The following is a 16,851-nucleotide window of genomic DNA, read 5'->3' as shown; positions in this document are numbered from 1 at the left end:
GCAAAATTAGTTCTTACACTTTTTTTTTTCTTCCACTCTGTTAACCTGGCTCCCTTGCCTCCCATTTAGCTTGAAATCTATTTGTCCACTGTTTACCTATGCTCTCACTTGTACCTGAGCAAAAGCTCCTAGATGTAAATTCTTTAAACTTCTCACTATCTGAGAATTTCTATCCTCATCTATTCTCTCCTCCCTTTCTATTTTAATGAAGATATCCCTTCTCCCTTTACGTCTCAAGTGTTCTGATTCCCATCTCCTTTGCTTCCTCTAGAGTCTTGCTTCACTGATTATCTTCTTCATCTATGTCTTTAATTTCTTTACCTCAGACTCTTATTTTGCCTTCAAGGTCCAGCTCAAACTGCATTTCTCTTATGTAGCCTTTACTGATACCCTGAAGGAAGTTAGTTAATTGCACTCTCTTCTGTATTTTTTAGTTCTACTTTAAGACTTGATTTCTTTTGATTTGTTGTGACCTACCTTAAATAGTCAAAACTTTCTCATCAAAAGAGGTACTGTACTTTATTCCTAAGTCTGCAGCATTGCATTTTGAAATAATTTGTACTGAACTCTTTTGTTACTGAGGTTAAGACCACTGAATGTATTTCTAGACCCTAATCATCTCTATTAATTTTTATTTATGTTAAATTCCATAATCCCTTACAATCCTAATTGTAATGATCTTAAATTGTGGACTAATTTTCTTCTAAAAAACTGCCATATGGGTTGTAGATTCTAACACTGCACAACTCTAGCGAAGTGAACTGAAGAAGACTTTGTCACCTCTTACAGTCTACCATAATGATGTTCTTACTTTTCATGTTTTCATGATAGTCTTTGGCTTCAATTTTTGTTTGTAGGGCATTGTTTCCTTTCATACCTACGTAACTTATTTAGAAAGCATTCAAACCACATTGCTTTCTTAACAGGATCTTGTTTCTTCCTGTTACCAGGTGTATTAAAAATCTTGACCAGAGCTAGGATTTACTTGGGACCTAACTTTTTAACTCTGGACCTGAGCTAGGACCCACAGTGTTTTCTCCTCTGTTTCTGTCTTCATGATTTTTAGAAAGAAATCTTTATTAACTCTGTGACCTAGAAGCACCAAGTTAATGACATCCATAAACATTTAAGGGTGAGATGCAGAGAAAGTTTCGGAGAGTAAAAATGTAGCTGGAATTATGAAACAAGAGTATGACTGGTACTGTTAAAGGAGCAAAGTAAGAGCAAGACTCCCCTTTCCTTTAGATCCGTTGTTTCTAGCATTTGTATGTAAATATCTTAGGAAGCATTGGGTCTTACGGTTTCTTCCGTGTCATATTGTCCAGTCACCTTACACATTTAAGTGTCTAACCCAGGATTTGGGTTGGTTCATTCATTCCATCAACAAATATTTATTGAATTCTTGTTAACATTTCAAGCACAGCCTTAGGCTCTTGAGAATGTCGTCTTTCCAATAAGCAGTTCTACCTGGGTTGATAAGACATGCTAATAATGCCAAAGTGTAAATAATAAATGCCAAATGAATTATATTTGAGGTAAATGTTTGAGGGATTTTAAAAAGGGAGCAGTTGAGGGCATATCCTATCACATATTGGCCTATCCTATTAGCATAAAGTCTTTCTTATGAGGTTAGTTATTTGGTTACCAGAGATGCTCTATGTTTTAAGGTTCTGGTTAAAAATGTATCATTCCTTTGAAAAGGACACACATTGTATAAGCATTCATCTCAGGGATGAAAACTCATAATATATTTTATAGAATACACTATGGTGTCCTGTACTAGATAGTTTTCTTTTAAATTTTCAACTTAAATCAGTAAAATTGCAGCATAATAAGTAGGAGAAGAACCCTTACTTGGGTTAGAAGACCTGGGTCCTGTCTTCATTTGGCTGCTTGGTAGCTATGTGATTTGGGCCTGAGCCTCAATCTCTTTATCTATAAAATTGAAATAATAAAGATGACTTTGCTTACTTTCATGGAGTTATTGTGAGAAATTACTGCAGTTAAAAACAGGGAGACTTAATAGGCATTAGAGATACATTTAGGAGCTCCAAGTCTGGTAAGTGAAAGTGAGGTAGCAGTGTGGGTGAAAGCATTGTGTAAGCTGTGTGATCACAGACATGGCTTTGCCCGCACTAGACCACTTTCTGATGCCTTAGTGACACGTTATGCACTCTCCCACCAAAGGCTGTTCAGGTTGTTCCCCGCGTTTATCAAAATCATACCCATCAAATTTATATCTCCATGTATGTAGTCTTGTCTTCCTAGACCTACTTGATTTCTCATCTTCTCTATGCCAGAAGTTTGTAGATTTTTCCACAGTAAAAGCAGAAATTTGATACATCTTAGTTACATGTGAACACACCTTCCTGAAGTCAAAATCTTTATCAAACTTTTATCTGCCACTTAACAAGCACAACACCTGGTGTCAATACGGGTACTCTAAAATGATTGTCTAATTCATTGAAATATAGGAACTATGGTTTCTTAATAAATGTGTTTGTTGGGTTGTCATTTTTAGGTTAAAACTTCAGCAACAAATTGTGAATATTGAAAATGCAGAGAAAGAAAAAAATGAAAATGCTGACCTGAAACAGGTAATGATTTTAGCAAACATTTTGCTTTTATTTTTTTATTTTTATTTTTAATGTTTTATTTATTTTTGAGACAGAGAGAGACAGAGTGTGAGCAGGGGAGGGGCAGAGAGAGAGCGAGGCACAGAATCCGAAGCGGGCTCCAGACTCTGAGCTGTCAGCACAGAGCCCGACGTGGGGCTCGAACTCCCAAACTGGGGGATCTCTGACCTGAGCCAAAGTTGGACGCTTGACTGAGCCACCCAGGCGCGCCTTGCTTTTATTTTTTTAAGTGCTTCTTTAAATCTGTATTTTGAATGTGTATGTGTGTAAGTTTTGGTTTTTTTTATTGAAGTATAATTAACCTACAGTGTTCAGTTAGTTTCAGGTGTACAGTATAATCATTCAACAATTCTGTACATTACTCAGTGCTCATCACTGTAAGTATACTCTTAATCCTCTTTATCTGTTTCACCCATCTCCCCTCTGGCAACTACCAATTTGTTCTCTGTATTTAGGCGTCTGGTTTTCTCTTTTTTTTCTTTGTTTTGTTTCTCGAATTCCACATATGAATGAAATTGTATGATATTTGTCTTTCTCTGGCTTATTTCACTTAGCCTTATACCTTCTGGATTCATCCATGTTGTTGCAGATGGCAAGATTTTGTTCAAAATTTTTTATGGTTAAGTAATAGTCTGTCTTGTGTATATACCACACCTTCTTTATCCATTCATCTGTGGATGGGTACTTGGGTTGCTTGTGTGTTGTTTTGAATCTTTTGGAATTTTCTATATCAGTATTCTGAAAATATAATCATTACATTGATATGTGTTGGTGAGGTTGATAGACGAAGATAAAATTGTTTAAACCTCTTTAAGCTCTAGTTAGTAAGCTGGTTTTGCTAACTGCTGTTTGTCTTGAGGTCTTTATATGCTGTCACCCATAATGAATTTCTTTAAATTATAGTTTAAGGAACACTACTTTAATATTCTGAATTTAAAAATTGATTAGAAAGATCATCTAGATTTTAAATTCCTTGTGGGATTGACTTGTAACTTTATATTGCTTATTCTATGAACTATTTCTTATTATATCCCTGTGAAATGTGAAATCTAAGAGTTGTATTTATGGAAGGAAATTTATATTTTAATTGAAGTTATTTGGGTTTAAGAAAAACTTATATGGGCAAAACATGGAAGAGTGTTCTTTCCTGGATCCCATTTTCTTTTTTGTTTAAAGTTATGAAGTAAAGAGGATTCCATTTTTAGGATTTATCCTTGCAAGCTAGCTGGCATTGCTTTGCATATGCAGTTGTGGTTTCTAAGTCTCAGCTAGGAGGACATAGTGTTTGATACTCTGAGAGAAGTGATCTAGTATCATTGGCATTGGGCTGTCATTTGTTAGATGTGGAGAAGTATTAAGTTCTTTGAGGGTTACTTGTTCAGTCAATTGTATTACAGATTTAATTTTTATAACTCCAATTAAATAAAGACTGAGTAGCTCTTCCTGGAGAAATTTATTCTAAAGTAGAAATCTGAGACATATCATTTTACTTTATTTGGTCAGTTGTTCTTTGGTTGTATACAGTCCTGTCTTATTTGGCTTTGCTACCACCAGGAAGGGCTGGAATTATTTAATTTATTGCCTAAAGAATCTGGTTTCTTTTGACTCTTGAGTCTCTTGATTCTGTGCTTCCAGCTCCTCTGAGAGAATGGCTAAGAGGTAAGAAAAGGTGAAAGAAAATGAAGATTTGTTAATTTGCAAAATGAGGGTGCCTGGGTGTCTCAGTCAGTTAAGTGACCAACTCTTGATTTAGGCTCAGATCATGATCTCAGGGTCATGAGATTGAGCCCCACGTCAGGCTCTGCATTGAGCGTGGAGCCTGCTTGGAATATTCTCTCTCTCTCTCTCTCTCTCTCTCTCTCTGCTCCTCCCTACTTGTGTGTGCACTCTTATGCTCCCCACCCCGCCCCCAAAAAAGAGTAAAATTGCTCGTGGAGGAAGTAGGTATAACTGTGTTCCAAATGAAGATTATTTGGATATAATTAAAAATCACCATTTATCTTCCTAGCCTGTTAAGTTTTAACTAGATAATTAGTTACTTTTCATGAGAAAATGTACTCCCAGATAAAAGTACATTAGGATGGAGAAAAAGCATGAGTGACATTTCATGGTTTGATAAATGGCTCTAGAGGCCAAGGAAGCCTTGCCATTCATTAGGTTTCTTAGAATATCTCTCTTCCACCCAACACTGGGTATATGGAATGCTTAGAAACCAGTTAAAAACAATGTAAGAGTGATCCTTTCTGTATTAATGATTCCAAACTATTTAGAAAGCAGAACTCCCGGAAGAGTTGCTGATCATAGGGTACATGGGAATGGGAGAACAGATTCCCTTAGCAGCTTTCCCAGCTGATGAGCTTTTAAAACCTGTTCTTTCCTAGGAGGTAGAGGAAGTTCAGTGGAGACTTTCTAATGGTTGCATTCTCCTTTCTCACTTCCCTACTCTCCCCTTCTTACAATCCTTTTCCCTACTCCCAGTAGCTCATCTGGTCTGCTTATTTTGGGAGGAAGAGGAGAGGACTTAGTGGATTGAGGAATAGGGTTCTTGATAGACTCTGGTTATATTAGGCAATGATACTATGCTATTGGATCCTAATGCTGCTGCAGTTTATCATTTAATTTCCGGGTGTCCTTAGGACAAATCAGTTGGGTGGAGGATTTGTGAAGGAAGATGCTTACAATCCTGTGCCTCTCCCATACGTTCGTTATTGCATACGTGGCTGTATGTTTCTCTTTCTTCTCTTTTAAGCAAATCAGTAGTTTGCAGATCCAAGTGACCTCACTTGGACAGTCAGAGAATGAGTTGCTGAATTCAAACCAAATACTGAAGGAAATGGTAGAGAGGTTAAAACAGGAATGCCGAAATTTAAGAAGCCAAGCTGAGAAAGCACAACTAGAAGTTGAAAGGTAGAGTTTGCTCTTTTTTATGTACAAACTATTTCTTCTTTCTGCTATGTTATATGTAGTTCTTTTAATGACGATTCCAATGTTGAATGTGTTTTGGGAGCTAGTTACAAATACCCTTTGACAGTATACAATGGTATTAGGTAATGTACTTTCTATTTCTAGAGAATGACCTTTATGGACTCTTGAATTGTTTAAAAAAGGGGGCATTTAGGGCAGAAGACTTTTTTTTTTTTTTTAACAAATTCTGTCTGTCCACCGTGTTCTTTTGAAAACCATCAAAGAAACCCTTCTTTATTCATTGAGTAAACCAATACATTAATACATTTTTTACTCCAAATATCTAAATTATTCTTCTGAATGCCAGAGAACAGAAAGAAATTTTGTGATATGCAAAACTTACTTCCTAGAATTAGAACTATAATACCTTGGATTTTCCCTTTGAAAAGCTCATTTATTTGTTTATATTTTTTGGTCTTGAAATTTATTACTAGTAGACAGTGTATATAGTAAACTGGCAAGGAGATGATTTTTGTGATGTTCAAGATCTTACATTCTCTGGAAAATTTTGTTTAGATATGATAGAAAACTGCTATTTTGTATTTGCTTTGTCTTCATGTTAGTATTATATTTTTGTTTGAATCTACAAAACATAATTCTTTTCAGATTTTCTCTTCTGAAGGCTACTTTGCCAAATAAAATTTTCTCCCTTCAGTGTCTCATTATTTCATATTTTAAGACTGTCTGTGGTTTCACACATGCAGTTGAATTTCAAGAAAAGAAAGTAAGCAAGTTATTTGTCCATAATGTGTTGTGACATTCCATGGGGTCCAAATTATTTTGCAAAAAAATGGAAATTTATATCTTGGAACCTGAAGTGTTTGATTAAAATGCACTTAAAATTCTAAGACAAAAAGCATTCTAATGACAACTTAGCTAGCAAATTTAAGTAATTGATCATTGGTTTCTGAATGTTATTCATAAGATTACATGGCAGAAAATAGCTGGATGACGTGTCAGTTGAACATGATTTTGGTCCCAGCTAAAACACTTAAAGTCTATATGACCTTAGGCACATAATCTGATGTCTCAGGATTTATAAATCTCATTTGTACTGCCTATATATAGTAATGATACTAAAAATTATGCAAAGTGTGCAGAAGAGCTTTAAAGATGTAGGTTGTTTTGGTACCTTAAAATATCATTATATGAATTTTAGTCTAGTCTGAAAACATCCTGCATTAAGACTTGATACCTAGGTTGATTTTTAACCAGCTTTATTAGACCCAGTTTTTTTTTTTTAATGTTTCAAGTTTTTATTTAAATTCTAGTTAGTTAACATATAGTGTAATATTAGTTTCAGGTGTAGAATTTAGTGACTTATCACTTACATATACCCAGTGCTTATCACAACAAGTGTCCTCCTTAGTACCCATCACCCATGCTAGACCTAGTTTTTATAGCATGGTGGTTATCATGATTCGAAGCTGGTTATCAAGTGTTGGTCTTGCTGTTAACTAGGTGTAAGTCTTTAAGCAAATTCATTAACTGCTCTCTAGGCTTTAGTTTTCTCATCTATAAAATGGAGATGATAGTATTCCCTAACTCAAGGGGTTATTGTGAAGAATAGATGACATAGTACACACACTGTTCTAAGCACAGCATCTGGCTCAGAAGAAGTACTCAGTAATGGTACTGAGTACCATTTACTCAGTACTCAGAGAAGTACTCAGTATAAGCAAATACTTGGCCATGCAAGAGTGCCTGTAGTTGGATAATTAAGGATGTGGTGAAGCAGGTACAGCGTTTGATTCTACTTGGGATAATGTCTATTTAATCTTAAGAGTTACCGTCTGTGTTTTGCATACATTCTTTTGACAGGACTTTGGAAGAGAAACAGATACAGTGGTTGGAAGAAAAGCATAAATTTCAGGAACGTCTCACTGACAGAGAAGAAAAGTATAATCAAGCTAAAGAAAAACTGCAGCGAGCTGCAATTGCCCAGAAAAAGGCAAGTGGTTCTTATTAAAGTGATTTCTATAGAGTAAAACATAATTAACTATTCTGGGAGAATAAAATGTAATTAAAACTGAGATTTTAGTGTATGTTTAATTTGATATTTAAACATGACATTTTGCTGTCAACCTTGCAGGGATAAATTGGGAAAATGCAAACTGTTCAACAGGTTTATTTCTAAATTTTGTGCTCAAGTCGGTTTTTCAGAGCTGTCATGCATTTTCCCACAGTGTTTTTTCATTGATAAAGTTTCTAGACCAGCCCTTATAAGTCTTAGTTATTAACTCATTCTGCACTTAAATTTACAGGATGATTAGGTTTGTTTCAACTGTGCTTAACTAATACTTGTAACTTTTTTTTTTTTTTTGGCTAAAATGATTTTTTATTTCCAACTCAGGAATATAGGAGTGAGTATCTCCTTGCCCTAGCAGGAGAAACTAGGCTTCCCCCTGACTTCTGTAGTAGCCATGATAGTTACCGCAGCTGTGATCTTATTTTTTTGAAATGTTTATTTGTTTATTTTGAGAAAGAGAGAGAAATCACGGGGCAGGAGAAAGAGAGGGAGAGAGAGTATCCCAGGATCTCACAAACTGTGAGATCATGACCTGAGCGGAAATCAAGAGTCAGATGCTTAACCCTCTGAGCCACCCAGATGCCCCAGCTGTGGTCTTTTTTAAGTTTCACCTTTGTAGGCATATTTTCTCCATATGTTTTCTTGGAAATAGTTCAGAGCGTCATGGATATAATGTAATCAGATGATTCATCTAAGTCAGTGGTTTACAACTTCTTTCCTACTTCAGCAAACCCAAGGAATGTAGCATGGCCCCATCAGTAACCATGACTCATGGTGGCAGTGATTCAGTACTTATTTTCAACAAGATTTGGTGTGTGCATGGAGCTGGGGGTGAGGAGTAGCATAAAAGTACCGTAAATGATTTACTATGTCTCCATATGATAAGTTCATTTAGCAATGGCATTTGTTTTGGGAAGATGAGAACATCTGAGATGAGAGTAGGGCACTTCTCATAGGCACACTAGTATCTTAATGTCTGTGGGTTTATTGGAAAGGTTAGCTTTTCATATTTGCATAAGAGAAGAGAACTGTATATCATTTACATATTCTGAATTTGGAAACCAAAGACACAGTTCCTAGACACCTATTTATGGTTATTGGATATAACTGCCAAATGCATCCTGATAGTTGGAGTGACAGTACGAGAAGTCTCCAAGTCATTGCTTTCCCACTTTCTTGATTTCTGAATATTGCTTTTCTCTTCTCATAATGCTGGAAGTAGTGTAACATTGAGATTAGAAAAGGGAATCTCAGTGTTTTATACTTGAATATAAACACTGTCTTTGTTTGTATTTCCTCCCATGTGTGCTGCTTCTCTTTCTTTCTGGCCATACAAGGACTGAGCGGTGCATGGGTATTGGTGGAATTTCAGTGAAGTGTTTTATGGCTTGGGATGATCTTAGAAATTTCACTTATGGTTCCTAGTACTGTTTGAAGCCTAGAAGCATCTGAAGCCAGATTTTAGCCAAAAATCAGTAGAAATTATAAGAACTGATTTTATCTTTCACAGAGAAATGTTTATGTTAAGGTTTTAGAGTTATGCATCATAGAAACCAGATTCTAATTACTATTGAGGTTAGTTTGGGTTGACTTCTGTTGGAGCAAAAGTGACATCCAGTGGTGAGAGAGATTACCAGCTAATCATAGATACTAGTAAGAAGGGAAGAGGTGATAATTTAAGAAATCTGCAAAACAGCCTTTCATCAGTATTGTGACCTGGGGTGAATTTTTTCCTATTGAAATACCTGCCAAATGATGGGTGTGAACATCGGGAATATCCATATCACTTTTGAAAATGTGACCTGTGGGTTATGATTTGAAGTCATAGGAAATTGTTAAGCTCAATTCAGTGAGTAGTTATGACCCAGAGCTGTCTTACCGCGTGGGACACTTCCCTAGAGGCTTACAACTTTACATCAATTAAAGTAGAAAAATAGACAATATATGTGGCATAGAAATACTATAAAAAATCTGTGAGTACATATAATTTTAGGGCTCAGGAATTTTAGCATTCAGATAGTTTTTACAGATTAGGAAACTGAAGTGGTAGGTAGCCAAGATTACTTGACTAGTAAGATTCAGTGCCATGACTAAAATTTACATCTTTCTGTTCTTAATCCTTTGTTCTCTCTGCGCTGTTACTCTTTTAATTTCCCAATTTCCCGAATACTTGACTGCTTTTCTCTTCGTTGTACCCATATGAGTCTTACTTCTCGTGGCAGAATAATCGCTATGAAGTGAATTTCTTTAAGTCAGACTCTTTCCATTCTAGTTAAAGATAATGCTTCTATATGAAAAATTTGGCTCTAAGATTATATAAATATAATTCATAGGAGTGCAATAGACTTGTTAGGTTCTTTAAGTGACAAAAATCATAACTTTCTTATGTTGTAAGACTTAAAGCAAGTCACAAAATATTAACTCTAGAGCAGAAATCATAATCCTTTAGAGTTGCTTTCCTGTGAGTGGTTCTTATAACTGGAGAGTGGCAGCTTTATTTTTTTCCCCAGGCTAGAAAAGATGCCTCATTGCCGTCTGAGTGTGTTTCTTTACAGCTCCAACCTCCTATGCACAAAGCTTATGTCATTTCTGTTAAGTCTTTTTAGATAGAATCTTTGTGTAATGATATTTTACTTTGTTGATTTGTTTGGAAGAACTTGACCAGGTATCTTGAGTTAGGATGCCCTTCTGTGATTGTTGGCTTCTGTGTATATTTTTCTCTATACATTGTTGAAGTGTGAGTAAGAAGAGAGATCTCTTGGTTTGAGCACAGTGAGTTGTCCTTTTCCTTTTAAGGCACTTGAGATGACAACTTGTTATTTTTATTCTAAGGTACATCTCTCTGAAATTATTCTTGGTTAAATTATGGTTATGAATGTTTTTTGGAAAAGACATGAACCATAGTCTTAAACTTCTAAAGTGTCTATTGAATATGTTGGGTGGCCTAGCGTTCTATTATACACTTAGAGGAAAATAGAAGCCATGATTAATTCCTGCCTTTGATGACCATATAATCTAGTTGGAGAAGATAACATGCAATACCTAAACAATACTAATAGTCACTCCCAGGTGATCTGTATAGACCCTAAAGTTTGAGAAGAGCGTCAGAGCGAAGAAAGCCTGAAGACAGGGAGGCCAGTTAGGAAGCTCTTGTGATAAAATGAGGTAAGAAGTGTGGAATTTCGGCTTGTGATAGAGGAATGAAGATGAAAGGTGACTCTTTAGAATTATTCTGAAGGAGAAGATTTACAGGATATGGTGCTAAAGAAGAAAGGGAAAATATGACATGTTTTAGCTGTGAGAGTATATAAATGGAGTTGTCGTAATGGAGTGAAGAACACATGTCAGTTGAGTAGAAAGAGAAGGTATATTCTACTAAACACGTGTCAGATCTGAAGCATGACAGTGCATCCCTGGACTCGTGTCCTAGACTCTTAGGTGAAGGTGCTGTGTAAATAACTAGAAATAATGGGATGTACACCATGGGGAGCAGTAATTCAGATTAGAGATAAAGAATTAGACACTTGAGATTTTGAAGATGATTGAGGAATGAAAGGACTAAGAATCGAATTGACTTAGAAAGAAGAACTGGATTTAGTAGAGGAATGGTCATAGAGGTGGAAGCTACAGTGTGGTGTTGTAGAAGCCACTGGAAAAGAAAGGTATCCAAGATAAATGGTTGGTTAGTATGATTACTGAAGAGTTCGTTGAATTTGGCTAGAAGGTGGTAAAAGGGGAATCCCAGGTTGGGTTCTTGTATTAGTGTTCTTTTGATTTTTCTATTGCTCCTTTGTGTTGGAATATTTTTAACACCAAGGCATCCACTTGGCAATCCTGTGATGGCATTGGACTGCTAAAGTCAAAATTGAAATTATTCCTTACAGCCAGTGTCCCCTCTGAACTCTTCATCTCTTTCAGTAGCATGTCATTCTTCCTATCACTTAGGCTTCAAACCTCTGATTGACCCCGAGGGCTCCCTTCCCTCAGATGTAGGCAATCACTCTATTGGTTTCTGAGGGCTGCTGTAACAAATTACTGCAAATTATGTGGCTTAAAACATCAGAGAGGGGGCGCCTGGGTGGCGCAGTCGGTTAAGCGTCCGACTTCAGCCAGGTCACGATCTCGCGGTCCGGGAGTTCGAGCCCCGTGTCGGGCTCTGGGCTGATGGCTCAGAGCCTGGAGCCTGCTTCCGATTCTGTGTCTCCCTCTCTCTCTGCCCCTCCCCCGTTCATGCTCTGTCTCTCTCTGTCCCAAAAATAAATAAACGTTGAAAAAAAATTAAAAAAAAAAAAAAAAAACATCAGAGAGGTATTATCTCATAATCCTAGAGGTCAGAAGTCTAAAATCAAGATGCCCCTAGGACCATGCTCCTTCCAAAGGCTGGATCTTTTCCACACTTCTCTCCTAGCTGCTGGTGGATGCTAGCAATCTCTGGTGTTCTTTGGGTTGTAGGCATATCACTTCATTCTGTGCCTGTCTTCATCTGGTGTTCTCCCTGTGTGTCTTGTCTCTGAGTCCACATTTCCCTCTTTTCATAAGGATACCAGTCATATTGGATTTAGGGGCTACTTAATCCAGTATAACCTCATCTTAACTTGATTATATCTGTAAAGACCCTTTTTCTAGGTAAGGTCACTCTGGAGTGTTTTACCAACAGCCAATTTTCTAATTCTCTGGACACCAGCTAGGTGGATGTCCAGCGGTGCAGTTTAATTCTGACACTACATCAGATTCCACAAGTTAAAGGGTTCAGTCTCACAAGACTGCCCGATGTCGGATGCCAGGTCCCAGGCCACTTGTACTTCTGACCAACTGGCTATCAATTGGGGGTTCCCATGACCCCCTCCTCAGGTTTGATGATTTTCTAGAATAGCTCACTGAACCCAGGAAAACATTTTACTTACATTTACTAGTTTACTATAAAGGATACAACTCAAGAACAGCCAAATGGAAGAGGTGCATAGGGCAAGGTATGGAAGGGGAAGCATGGAAACTCCATGCCCTCTGAATGTACCATCCTCCTAGCTAATCAATGTGTTCACTAATCTGGGTACTTCTGGGTCTTGTTGCAAAGTTTTTATAGAGATCCATCTCCAGTCCCCCTTTCCTCTGAGAAGTGGAGAATGGGGAGTAGGGGGATGCGGCTGAAAGTTCCCACTCTTTTATCACTTGGTCTTTCGCATGACAACCCCATTTTGAGTTTTTTAGGGGCCCGGACCAGAAGTTACCTCATTAGCATAAATGCAGGTATGATTGAAAACGCTGGTCATGAATAACAAAAGACATGCCTGTCACTCAGGAAATTCCAAGGATTTTAGGAGGTCTGTGCTAGAAACCCAGGACAAAGACCATATAAATTTTTTTTTTTTATTTTTAATGTTCATTTTCTTATGAGAGAGAGAGAGAGAGAGAGACAGAGTGTGAGGAGGGAAGGGGCAGAGAGAGAGGGAGACATAGAATCTGAAGCAGGCTCCAGGCTTTGAGCCATCAGCACAGAGCTGGACATGGGGCTCAAACCCGCAAACCGTGAGATCATGACCTGAGCTGAAGTCGGATGCTTAACCGACTGAGTAACCCAGGAGCCCCAAATAAATTTCTTTTTATATCATAGTCACATTGTGAGGTTCTCCAGGGACATGAATATTTGGGAGACACTCTTCAACCCAGTACAGTCACGAGGGCCTGTGAATTCTTTCTTTACAATGTGTCTTGCATTTTTTTCCCTCACCTCATTTCTTTTTATTCCTGTTGCTAACGTCCTAGCTGAGGCTGTATCTTCTGCAAGGTTTCACTGTATTCATTTAGCCATATTCAACAAATTCATTGAGTGTCTATTATGTACCAGGTAGTTTTGTTCACTGGAATACAGAAATAGAGACTGTGCTGAGGAGCTTACATTGTAGTGGGTGGGTGACAGAGTAAAGAAACTAGTATTTGTCAGGTGGAGATGTGTGCTAAGGAGAAAACTAAAGAGAATGCCTTTTAAATAGGTAATCAGGGAAGATTTCTCTGATTAAGGTAACATTGAGCAGAGACCTGAAGAAAAGGAAGGGGAATGCCATGTTTTATATATGGGGGGATAATGTTCCAGACAGAATAGCAAGTGAGAGAGAGAGACAGAAGTCTGCTTGGTATGTTGAAGGAATACAAGGAGAGAGAACTAGGTAGCTGGAATGGAGAGAAGTAGTGAGGCCTGATGATGTTTTTATTCTTTGGTTTTTATTCTGAATGTGATGGGAACACACTGGAGAGTTCTAAATTGAAAAATAATATAATCTGCATTATATTTTAGAAGACCCTCTGGCTGTTGTGTAGAGAGACAAAGAGGACTCGGGAAGACCACTTTTTAGTAGTCCAGGGTGAAAGATGATGGTGACTTGGAATAGAGAACTTGTTGTGGAATGGTGGTCAGATTCTGTATATATTTTTAAAGTAGAGTTTACAATAGTTGTCGGGCAGGAAAAATACAAATCAAAGATGACTAAGATGTTGAGTATGAGTGCTTAGTTAAAATAGAGTGGGAAAAACTTTAGAAGGAACAGGTTTGGCAGTAAAATAAAGATGCTTTTGTTGGACATGTTAACTCTTTGAGATACCCAATTAGACTTCCATAGGAAATGTTCAGTAGTCTGGTGGATACATGAATCAGGAGTTCAGGGAGGAAGATTGGACTAGAAATAAAGACTTGGGAGCCATCATCACATAAATGGTATTGAAAGCAAAGGGATTAAATGAGGTCACCTAGAAAGTAAAGGAAGAGTGAGGATTGAACTTTGAGGAATTTTGGAGTTGAGAAGAAAAGGAGGAAACTGAGAAGGACTGGCCAGGATGGTAGGAGAACCAAGAAGGTACTGGATGCCAAGTGAAGAAAAGTGCTTCAAGAAAGATCAACTGTATCGAATGACATTGAGAATAAGATGATAAAATAGCAATATGAAGACTAGGAATTCATTTGGCTTTTTAGTGATTGTTGGTGGCTTGTCAAGAGTTGTTTGTGTGGAATAGAAGGAATACAAGCCAGATTGAAGTGGAAGATAGAGTTTGTCTAAGGGATTTTGTTGTAAAGAACAGGGAACTGGGGTGATTGCTAGGGAGGGTTGTGAGATCAAAGAGTTCTTTTAAGGGTGGGGTGAATTATAGAGTGATTCAGTAGCAAGGGGAAAATTGATGATGCAGAAGAAAGGGGGGCACTTGCAGGGATAATATTCTTTAGCAGCAATTCAGAGGTGGAAGGCATAAGAACACAGTGTATCTATTATACCTGGAAAAAAGGCAAAATATATGTTTATAAATTTCTGATAAATCGATAGATGTGTGGAAATTTTCTCCTGATGCTACAGTTTTCTCAGTGCAAAAAAGAATCTGGGTCTTTGGCTCAGATCGTGAAGAGTGCAGGTGTCAGAGATCTGAGGAGACATAATAAGTTGTGAAGGAATGTAAGAGTTTGGGAGAGTGATTAGATGAGGGAAATTAGAAGGACTGTCAGGTAACACAGTGCACAGTTGTGTGTGTGTTTGCCGACTTCATTTAGTTGCATAGGTCCAGGCATGCAGTCTAGTTGTATTTAATAAGGGTCTGAGTTTTTCCAGGTGAGTTTGAAGAAGAGGGAGACTTGGGTCAAGGTAATGAGAATGTATGCAAAGAAATGATTATAGAGATAGAGGCTAAGGCATTCATTGGGTCTTTTAGTCAACTAACCAGCCAGTGTTTTTACTGCATTCTAGCTATTTCCTGGCAACTGAAAGTGCTCAGTACATGGTTGGTTGTTTTACAGAGATGAGGATGAGGACAGCATTGTCCTGAACCCTGTCTTCAAGCTTATCTCCAGATGTGCCTTGTAAGAGGCAAACTTTGGAGTCTGTCACATACACTGATGCTGTATCAGACTTCTCAAAACAATGTCTTTTACTTATCAGTCCCTTGCTGGAGAACCTTCAGGCAAATCCACATCCCTGTAGTAGTACACATTTTCCCTATTTCATTTCTTATCCATTCTACAAAGCCCTTTCTCGTGATTTGGTATTTATTGACTGGAATTCCCTTCAGAAGTCCCTATATTTTGAATTACCTATAGTTAATATAGGGCCCAATTAAATGTGCACTCTGTGTGTGTATATATGTATGTGTGTGTATATACTTGATTAAGATTTGGTGATGAAATAAAAAATTTTGTATTACAGTTTAAATAAACAATAAAAATGGAGAAAAATAACCAGATTCTAAGATTGCAAGTTTATACAATCATACAGTAATGAAATATTAAGCATTTCCATCTGTAAAATGTCTACTGGGGTGCCTGGGTGGCTCAGTCAGTTAAGCATCTGACTTTTGATTTTGGCTCAGGTCATTATCTCACAGTTCTTGAGTTCAAGCTCCGTGTTCACACTGTCAGTGTGGAACCTGCTTGGGATTCTCTCTCTCTCCCCATCCCTGCCCCACTTTTACTCTCTCTCTCTCTCTCAAAATAAATAAACTTAAAAAAAATGCTACTAATTGGACTAAAATACCTAAAAGGAGCCTATGCTTTTGATAATGACAAACTAGGAAATATGTGGGTCAACTCTCCATATGAAAACTAGAAGAATCAGACAAAGTATTTAAAAAAAATATCTCCATGGAAGGCAGTGAAGAATTAGGAGGCCAAGCTCCTGGAGAGGTGAGAAATTGAGAGAGGTGAGCATGGCATGTGAGGTTGCTTTTTCCTTAGAGGAAACTGCTGATTCTAGAAGAGGGAGTTGAGAGGCTGAGAAGTGAAGCAAAGCTTTTGACAACTTCACAGAGCTTGGGGAACAAAAATTGGAATTCAGAATCTGCCGGAGAGAGGATCTCAGATCCAAGTATGCTAGTGCTTTGGGTTGGGACACTGAAGGGGAGGGATTTATGTTTAGACTAAGAATGAAAAAATAGCCTGGCCCTTGCAAGTATTGAAGTGTAGCTTTAGATAATGTCAGTCCTTATAATCAGATTAAATATACCCAAATTGTTAGTGTTTGTAGCTGCCTGCAAGAAACAAATGTAAATCTACTTTAAGGGAAAACAACGTTATAGACTTTATTTCCACAGTTTTTAAATATATAACAAAAAATTTAAAATAGACATAAATAAATAAAATATAATAAATAATAAAAATATCACTACATACCTATTAGAATGGCTAAAATCTGAAACACTGACTGTACCAAATCCTGCAAAGATATGGAACAAATAGGAGCTCTCCTTCGT

The 16,851-nt window shown here is 37.4% G+C and overlaps 1 protein-coding gene across 1 annotated transcript in view; it reads left to right on the top strand.

Annotated features, from left to right (window-relative positions):
• The window catches only part of CEP83 (centrosomal protein 83), a 124,266-nt gene that overhangs the window by 97,059 nt on the left and 10,356 nt on the right, over window positions 1–16,851 (top strand). Inside the window, exons 11-13 of the mRNA XM_047065966.1 lie at window positions 2,522–2,597; window positions 5,386–5,543; window positions 7,422–7,551. Coding sequence (XP_046921922.1) covers window positions 2,522–2,597; window positions 5,386–5,543; window positions 7,422–7,551 — 364 coding nt within the window. The remainder of the gene's footprint in view (window positions 1–2,521; window positions 2,598–5,385; window positions 5,544–7,421; window positions 7,552–16,851) is intronic.

The sequence above is a fragment of the Lynx rufus genome, unplaced genomic scaffold (assembly GCF_022079265.1).
Source record: "Lynx rufus isolate CCGP_SWC_20201006 ecotype Redwood Valley unplaced genomic scaffold, mLynRuf1.p SCAF_7, whole genome shotgun sequence".
In the NCBI taxonomy this organism is placed as follows: Eukaryota; Metazoa; Chordata; class Mammalia; order Carnivora; family Felidae; genus Lynx; species Lynx rufus.
The sequence above is the reverse complement of the archived record's forward strand: the minus strand, read 5'-3'. Positions and strand labels throughout refer to the sequence as shown.